This window comes from Ruditapes philippinarum, unplaced genomic scaffold (assembly GCF_026571515.1).
Source record: "Ruditapes philippinarum isolate M1 unplaced genomic scaffold, ASM2657151v2 ctg13004_1_1_1_1, whole genome shotgun sequence".
NCBI lineage: Eukaryota > Metazoa > Mollusca > Bivalvia > Venerida > Veneridae > Ruditapes > Ruditapes philippinarum.
Genome location: NW_026859495.1, coordinates 10,541 through 20,856, shown reverse-complemented (window position 1 = coordinate 20,856; position 10,316 = coordinate 10,541). Strand labels below are relative to the sequence as shown.

The 10,316-nt window shown below is 32.4% G+C and overlaps 1 protein-coding gene across 1 annotated transcript; it reads left to right on the top strand.

Moving 5' to 3' along the window:
* The first annotated feature begins 7,636 nt into the window (after positions 1 to 7,636).
* On the top strand, positions 7,637 to 9,918 carry LOC132756699 (uncharacterized). The gene has a single exon (XM_060747830.1). It carries the CDS (start codon positions 7,642 to 7,644, stop codon positions 9,724 to 9,726), a length of 2,085 nt encoding a protein of 694 aa, XP_060603813.1. The 5' UTR covers positions 7,637 to 7,641; the 3' UTR covers positions 9,727 to 9,918.
* Positions 9,919 to 10,316: the final 398 nt, after the last annotated feature.

Sequence of the window (10,316 nt, the reverse complement as noted above, 5' to 3'; positions counted from 1 at the left end):
AAAGGGGGCGGTACGTAATATCATTTTGCTAGTAATAAGGGGTCTGTTGTAAAACAAACTTTACTGTACTAATGTACCTATATTGAATCATCAAAAGATGTTTAAAGTGGATTGGGCATGCATGTAATTATCTCTAAATCTACTACATGTATAAACAGGAAGAGGTAAAGGTTACCCATTGCAGACGTCATTTTCCACCAGGGCATATATAACTATCAACGGATAATCTCCGGTCCTGTTCCTAAATAAACTGAAAATAAACAACCTGTCCATGTTAATACATGTATACATATTAAGTTATTTACGCATATTACAATTATATGGCATATGATGAGGAAAAAATGAATGTGTAATGTTCATTATTACAAAATCTAAAATAATCGTTTTCTTTTGATGTATTGAAACATAATGCTGAAAGAATTATTCAAAATTTAGTAAAGTAAAAAATTCATAAATTTATATTCCTAAAATTCACAGTATAGTAAGCTGCTATTATATTTCTTATTCAATCTAGAAATATGATTTTATATTACAAATTTATACACAAATAAAGTTCATATGAATGTGATATTTTGAAGTATTGGATGGAATCACTTTTATTTTCAGACTTTAAGAAGGTAAATAGTGTGCTTTTTTGGATCATGCTGACCTTAACCTTTGACCTTATAACTTCTTAGTGAATCTGGCAGGTAGTTAGCTGATTACCAAGGTGCATACATGTGTGAAGTTACAAGGCTTTGGACAAAAGCATTTTTATTTTATTGTCAACATTAATATTTGCTACTTTAGATCACAATAACCTTGACCTTTGACTTCATGATTTCTGAGTGATTCTGGCAGGTATTCAGCTCATCCAGGTGCATAAATATTTGATATTAAGTTAAAAGGCTTTGAACAAAATTTTTATTTTATAGTCAATATTAATGTTTGGGTCACAGTGTTCTTGACCTTTGAAAGGAAATAACATAATAGCCGTAACATGACATTTCCAACATAGTGGTCATATGACAAAATCGTAGAAACATTACATGACAGTTGACACCATTTTTTTTTAATTATACGATACGCACTTTTCCAATCAAAACTGTGCAGTTTTTAAACAGTGAGCACATCAGTTGTATATGTAAGCAAAAAAAAGTGTTACTGCACTAAAATTATAAAACTGTTCACAACAATGATGACGGTTTTCCGCAGTTTTAATATATGGGTAGAAATGACTCCTTTTTACAGCATAAAGGTTAAGTATAAACTGCACTGATAAACTTGTTCTGGTAACCTTGAACCCCTGAATCATTTCCTGAATCGTGATCTTAAGTACCGAGAAAGAAAATTTCAAGGAAGATATGAGTTGAAAAATCTAATGAGCCATGTCATGACAAAACCAACGTAATGTGTTTGCGACCAGCATGGATCCAGACCAGCCTGCGCTACCGCGCAGTCTGATCATGATCCATGCTGTTCGCTATCAGTTTCTTTACTTATAATAGGATTTGTAAGCGAACAGCATGGGTCCTGATCAGATGCGCAGGCTGGTCTGGATCCATGCTGGTCGCAAACAACCCATTATGTTGGTTTTGTCATGACGCGGCTCTTAAAGGACTCTTGACATATTGTCCTTACACAGAGATAATTAAACAATAATTACATGACTATTCTTTTGATTGTTATTTTTTTATTTCCAGTGTCAAGATGTTTTCCACGTATTTGTCTTTCTCTGTAACATGTTGTGGCTGATATGTATATATAAATTGGAGTAAACACTTTAATGTAAACAGAACAAGGAAGATATCAATTGTTTTATATAGCGGACACTCCAAACAAGAGTATATAATTGAGAGACAATTGTCAAGTTTAGTAGATGTCGGTGTAAGACGCTTGAAGTTGTTGAAATCCCGTCCTGCTTAATTTATATAAAATTAAAGGGAAAATAAAATTTCCTTGAATTTATATCATTAGACATGTTGTAAGTAGCATGACTCAAGATCCATACTTACTTTCATAACAATAAGGACAAGAGCTGTCGGTAGGACAGCAACGCTCGACTATTCTAAGTGCTTGATAGTAAACAAAATGCTTGATACAGTTACATCTTCCTGTTTACAGGTTGGGTAATGATGGTGAACAAGTGTGCAAAGTTTCAAAGCCATATGTCAATTGACTTTGAAAATATTTGAGGTATTACAAAAACTTTAACGTAAATTCTAAGTCGAAAAATGGGCATAATTCTGTCAAAATGCTTGATAGAGTTACCTCCTCCTGTCTGCAGGTTGAGGTCATGATGGTGAACAAGTGTGCAAAGTTTCAAAGCCATATGTCAATGGAATCTGAAAATATTTGAACTATTACAAAAACTTTAACATAAGTGGTTACGCCGACGCGGACGCCGACGCTCGGGTGATTACAATAGCTCTACTTATTCTTATCGAATAGTCGAGCTAAAAATGTATTTTAAAGTAAAATATTGTGAAGCATACAAAAGAAGGAATATTATTTTCACATTGCATACAAGCCAAGTAAATTACCAAACATATTTCAAAACAGGCAATATGGCCCCTACTGCATCAGGCAAGCTGAAGACATTGGTGATTTTTATTTTACCAATATTTTGAGTTTTTATTTTAAATGTACTCTGTCAAGTCGTTGTAATAGTTTATGCTAATAAGTGAAAGTCTGGGTTTTTATTTCTTGAGATAAAACCCATATCATACAGTATAAGTATTAATTCACTGTAATGATTTACCTGAATATTCTATTTGTGACTATATAAGAGACTATACAGTTATGTTTACTATATCTATAACTTTGATAAAAGAAAATTATCAATACAAATAATTATAATATCGCTAGACAAAATCTAACATGTTTTACATATGAAATTGCCCCTAAAATTCAGAACAATTTTTAACACTAACAATGTTAGTCTAGTCTGGTATGATATAAATCAAAATGTAAAATCTAAAATATTCAAGGTAAGATAAATTGAAACATGACTATTTGAACTGAAAACTTTCTTGAACAATAATTACAAGTGCTACCGTGTATTTCATCATATCAACAGTTCAGGGCTCAATATTTTGATATACATTTTACAGATTTGCTACTTTTCTTCATTCCATATTTACGCCTACAGTATGAAATGAACTGAATAATGAGGTAAATGTACATATTATCTTTTTTGACCAAATATAATATCATTATTTTGATATGTCTTCAATCAACAATGTCAGTATTTAGCAAAACAGACGCGATGTTGTAACTGAGAAAAAATTCTGATAGTGACGAAAATTTCTTGACAATCTTATGTTACTTCGATACTGTGTGAGCTAATAAAGAAAAAATAAATATACGTTCTACCGCCACTTGGCATATCATATGAAAAGGACAAACATCTAGTATAGATCTAGTTGTCTGACCATGCAACATGTTGTTACACGAACTTAAGATAGCTTACAATTGATATGGTAATCTTAAACAAAGTACACATTCTTTATGTAATGTGTAAGGTATGTATTCTTTATGTAATGTGTAGGATATGTATTCTTTATGTAATGTGTAAGGTATGTATTCTTTATGTAATACTGTAGGATATGTATTCTTTATGTAATGTGTGAGGTATGCATTCTTTATGTAATGTGTAAGGTATGCATTCTTTATGTCATGTGTAAGGTATGCATTCTTTATGTAATGTGTAAGGTATGTATTCTTCATGTCATGTGTAAGGTATGCATTCTTTATGTAATGTGTAAGGTATGCATTCTTTGTGTAATGTGTAAGGTATGCATTCTTTATGTAATGTGTAAGGTATGTATTCTTCATGTCATGTGTAAGGTATGCATTCTTTATGTAATGTGTAAGGTATGCATTCTTTATGTAATGTGTAAGGTATGCATTCTTTATGTTACGTGTAAGGTATGTATTCTTTATGTAATGTACGTGTAAAGTATATATTCCTTAAGTAATGTGTAGGGTATGTATTTTTTATGAACTGTGTAGGGTATGTATTCTTTATGTAATGTGTAAGATAAGTATTCCTTATGTAATGTATAAGGCATGTATTCCTTATGTAATGTGTAAGGTATGTATACTTTATGTAATGTGCAAAGTATATATTCCTTATGTAATGTCTAGAGTATGTATTCTTTATGTAATGTGTAAGGTATGTATTCCTTATGTAATGTGTAAGGTATAAAAAGCACAACATAGACATTTAGAAAGCAACAAGACATCTGTTCTTGTTAAATTTTAACATTCCATTAAAAAACACATTCGCATCCAAAATTTAGGGTTATATATGTCACAATTGTGTACTATAATTACATACTTTACTTCATCATACATAGGACAGTCAAACTCAACATTAAAGACCACATTTAATTGAGAATAAAAAAATGGAAAAGGTTAGGCCCAGATAAAGAGTGCTTGACTGTATATTTGCAACAGATTGATGGTCATAAGTGAAAATCAAATGTATCTGGAATGAAAACTAGGAGTGGTGAATATTTCACAGACCATGTTTCCTTCAAAAGATTAGCATGACAACAAATATAACACAGGTCATCTTTCCTTCAAGTGATAAACATGACAACAAAATAATATTTCACATGCCATGTTTCCTTCAAGTAATAAACATGACAACAAATATCGCACAGGCCATGTTTCCTTCACGTGATAAACATGACAACAAATATTTCACAGACCATGTTTCCTTCAAGTGATAAACATGACAACAAATATCGCATAGGCCATGTTTCCTATAAGTGATAAACATGACATCAAATATTTTACAGGCCATGTTTCCTTCAAAGGATAAACATGACAACAAATATTTCACAGGCCATGTTTCCTTCAAAGGATAAACATGACAACAAATATTTCACAGGCCATGTTTCCTTCAAGTGATAAACATGACAACAAATATTGCACAGGCCATGTTTCCTTCAAGTGATAAACATGACAACAAATATTTCACAGGCCATGTTTCCTTCAAGTGATAAACATGACAACAAATATTGCACAGGCCATGTTTCCTTCAAGTGATAAACATGACAACAAATATTTCACAGACCAATTGTTTCCTTCAAATGATGTTTATCACAACAAATATTTCCAAATATCTTACATCTAGCCTTTGTCAATTCAGAGGAGAAGATTTTTAAGTTTTTAATATATATACACATAAGAAAAATCCATGACCCTCACATGGCGGGGCCTATTTTGACACTAGGGGCAAATTTGACCAACTTTCATAGAGGACCTATTAATGATATTATATACTTAATATCTAAACTCTAAGCCATAAACTTACAGACAAGAAGATATTTTAAGTTTTACTATATACATATAAGGAAAACTTATTACCCCAGGATGGGGCAAATTTTAAAACCAGGGCTATAATTTGAACAATCCTGGTAGATTTCCACTACACAATGCTTCACACCAAATATCTAAGCTGTAACCTTTGTCAATTCAGAGGAGAAGATTTTTGAAGTTTTTAATGTATATACATATAAGGAAAAACTCATAATGATCCCTCCCGGGCAGGGCCTATTTTGTCACTAGGGGCAACTTTGTTAGAGGACCTAAAAATGATATCATATATCAAATATCAAATCTCTGGGCCATGTACTTTCAGACAAGAAGATTTTTGAGTTTGCATTTTTGAAACTCCTTTTCTGGCCCATGACCTACTTATGCATTAGACCGGAACTATTTGCACACGTTTGGCAGGGGATCATTTGGTTACTGTGCAGTTATTGGTTTCAGAGAATATGTTGTGTCAAGAAATTGTTGATGACGCACGACACACAGACACATGACGACGGACGGTGGGGGATCACAAAAGCTCACCATGAGCATTGTGCTCAGGTGAGCTAAAAAATCTAAAAGGGACATTATTTAATTAACTATCATAACAACTGTTAGGAAAAGGAAGTGAATTATTTCCCTTTCATTTCATTCAAAACCAAGAGAGAAAGAAAAAGTAGCAATATTTCCACCATCTGGTCAGAAAGGAAAGAAACAGTTTTTCTTGATTATTTCTATTAAATACAACATTCAAAGTAAGTTTAAAACTTTATTCTAAATACAAAAATTTCTCATTTATACAGAATGAATTATGTAATAATGAAGTTCAGTCAATATTTTAAACAGTGTTTTTAAATCTTTTTATCAATCTCAAAAAAGAAAATATTTGTTTAAATGAATTATGTATTTCAATTAAAAAGAAATATACATAATTATGTTAACATTATAATGAATTTTTCACATTACATTGTGGTGTTATATAAATCTAAATTTCCACATATCTTGTCAAATGAAAAAATAGTTTCCCTTGATAATTTTAAAATTATAACCAAAATTCAAAGTTTTAAACTTAAGTCAGGTTTACATATTATTAAATATATACTGTTTATATACACAACTGTCTTTTGTATTAAATGAATTATGTAAGAAAGTGTTACATGAATAATTGAATGAGTGTTATATTTTAGTGTCTCTTATATCAATATTCTGAGAACAAATATTCAAATTTACCTAATTAAGAGAAGAAAAAACACCACAACCAAATAGAGAAAAATATGCAATATTCTTGATCAACTGATCAATTAATAACTTTCAGAACTTATTTATCTTATGTTTCATAATGTCCAGATTCAGGGTCTCCTGTTCTGTTCTGTTCTAGGACATGAAGGACAAATAAGTAACAAGTAGGAGTATGTGATAAAAGTAACAAGAGGGCCATGATGGCCCTGAGTCACTCACCAGAAACAACTCTTTTTCAGTGTAGGAAATTATACATTGTCATTTTTTTCTAATATTAAATTTGAGCCAATCAAATTAATATTAGCAAACTTGATAAAAAACTACCTAATAATGCTACAAAGTTTGGTGATCATCTATCAATTATTTCAGTAGGAAATGATGTTCAAAGGTTTTTCTATTTTTGGCTTTAGTGGCCCCTAAAAGGGGCCAATCAAATTAATATGAGCAAATTTGATAAAAGCGTACCTAAGAATGCTACAGACAAAGTTTGGTGATCATCCATCAATTAGTTCTGTAGAAATAGACATTTAAAGGTATTTCTATTTTTAGCTTTAGCGGCCCCTAAAAGGGGCCAATCAAATTAATATGATCAAACTTGATAAAATACTACCCAAGAATGCTATAGACAAAATTTGGTGATCATTCATCAATTAGTTCTGTACAAGAACATATCTAAAGGTTTTTCTATTTTTAGCCCTAGAGACCCCTAAAAGGGGCCAATCAAATTAATATGAGCAAACTTGATAAAAGACTACACAAGAATGCTACATACAAAGTTTGGTGATAATCCATCAATTAGTTCTGTAGAAGAAGATGTTTAAAGTTTTTTCTATTTTTAGCTCTGTTGACCCCTAAAAAGGGCCAATTGAAATGACATGTCAGCAAATTCAAGGGTGACTGTCACAAGGATGCTACAGACCAAATTTGAAGTAAATCTGCCCAGCAGTTTAAGAGAAGAAGACGATTGTGGACGCATGACGACGGACAACGGACAACGCACCCCCTTTGATACTAATAGCTCACCCTGAGCCTTCGGCTCTGGTGAGCTTATAAGACTGCTGATTGAAACATTATTTTTCTGTACTAATATATTTCAGAATGTTTCAAGAACCTGACTACAGAGAAAACTTATCATTGATGTTATCAGAGGTTTTACATGACATTGGTGTCAATGAAAGAATTGTGATGAGAAGGAGAAGACAATTCATGCTGGAAGAGACTAATGGTAATATCTCAAACAGTTTAACTGATATAAATGGAACTGAATATCTCCTAGGGAGCCAAAGTGAAGGTACAACTACAATAGGACTTCATTCAGACATTGATATGCTCTGCTGTTTGCATAATTACAATATAATACAAGACTACTCAGAGTGGGAACCTGACAAGAGAAACTACCTCATGATACAGGATGTGAACACTACTCCTGGGTATTGTTTCTTACAACGACTCAGAAATGATGAACCTCTTCCTGCAACTGTCACTCCTTGTGAACATCATATTACTGATAGAAGAGGAAGAATATTGTTTAAAAACACAGTGATAAATGATTCTGTTCAGGGTGATGAGCACCAGCATGGACCTTCTATTGTTCAACCTGGATTACATGATACAGACAGAGTGTTAGCTTTACCATGTAAATCATGGCCTCAATCAGCATCAGGTTGGTTAGATAGACAGGGTATTGGCAGATGGCCAACACAAGAGGTGAGAAGATATGCAGCCAGTACTGGGTGTCTTGTTGTTCCAACTGGTAGTAAGGTCAGTGAATATCCTGAACTGGAATGGAGAATATCTACATCATTTGCAGAAAGATGTGTTATGTTTAATCTAAATATAACACAAATAAGGTGCTATGTACTATTGAAAATGATTCTAAAGTCCTTCCTTAATCCTCAAGATGAAATCAACATATCAAGTTTCATGTGTAAAACAGTTCTATTACATTGTATAGAAAACACAGAGTCAGGAATATGGAAAGATAACAATTTATATACATGTTTAACATACTGCTTATTGGAATTACACAGTTGTGTACAGAATTCCTGTTGTTCACATTTCATTATACCAGAAAATAATTTGATGGCAGGGCAATTCACAGCTGAGACAAAACATGAACTTTCAAAAAACATTTGTGATTTTATACAGAATGATAGACAACGGTTACTTAGTATTGATATTGATGATCTTGGTCATAGACTTCAAGTTAAACTGAACAGGGTACCGAATGGAAATTACTATTTTCCGTGTTATGAACAACCTTTGACCTTGGAATATATAAACATTGCAAACTGCATAAGTATACAGAATGAGCATATTTTAAAACATTTACACAATAAAAACATTAGAACAATAAAGCAATCCTTAAGTAAACTAATGACCTTCAGTGACAATGGTAATAGATTAGAACATGCTGCATTCAAGCTTCTAGCACCTTTTCTTTTTACCACTTACGGATCTATCCTAGCATCATCCAGCATCGGAGAAAACAATCAAGTGTCACCTCAAGCATTGGTTTGGTTATCAGCTGGTTTAAACTCAGATATCTCATCTAGCAGACTTAAACTGGCTTCACTTTTCTACAGTACAGGAAATATGGAGAGAGCTGAATTAATTCTGAGACACACAGAACAACAATATTTTTCCTATCCTGTTTTACCTATCTGTGGCTGTCGTTATCAGGTCCCAGAAGCAGTAACAGAAGGATTCAAGAGGATATGTAGTGAACAAAATGAGGACTGTATCAAACATATAATAGGATTTTGCGTCAGATTTATACAGAAAGAGATCAATTGTGTTCCTCATGAACTGCAATATGAAATGTTCAGATCTACACAAGATGACATGATACACAGAGATGAATATAAAGACTGTTGGATGGACTGGGCTGTAGTTGATTCTCTAGCTTTCTTATACTTCCTACAATACAAGATATATCGTCATCTACAAAGATATCAAGATCAACAACAAGCACTTTGTAAACTAATAAGAGCCATAGAAACAGATAAAAACCTCAGGCATAGAGAAACAGCTCTTAACATCTTAGGGCAATGTATGGAACAAGAAAACAGACATCAAGTAGCATTAAACTGCTACATACTTTCTCTTCAACAAAGGGCAAGAAACAATGTAGCAAACATCCATATATGTAAGCTCCTTTCTGGCTTAATGGTTAGCCAATAAACCTGGACACAAAAGAGAAGTATGAAGACTAGTTTTCAATGATCATATTCTGCTTGTCTGTACCAAACTGATTCAAATATCAGTAGATAGGACTGTCATCACACTTTTTATTACATATTATTTTGATATATCATTAAAACATGTGAAACTGAAAGAATTAATCCAACTTCATTCATTTGAATATCTGACTTAACATTTAAGAGTCAAGAGCCTCTTGTGAAGAGGAAGATATTGCTTGTGCAAATAAATTTTAAAGTTAAGTTGATCAGATGAAGTTTTTTCATAGTTATTCTTTTATCCTGTAGTCAAAAAAGTTTTAGCTGTCACCTTTATATATATTTAGTATTTTATTGTTGACAATAGTTATTAAAGTGTTGTTTAATATATGTACCCTGCATATGTAGTCTTGTTCTAATTTAATATATGTACCCAGTATATAATATGATCCTGTTTAATGCACTGTTTGGCAGCCATCATTGTGTCATGTCAATAAGAACAATGTAATGGTGACTAGAAATGTGTCCATAAGACACGGGTGCCCCCACACTGCACCGATTTGTCAATCTTATGTCTCTAGGTCAATTTGTTTT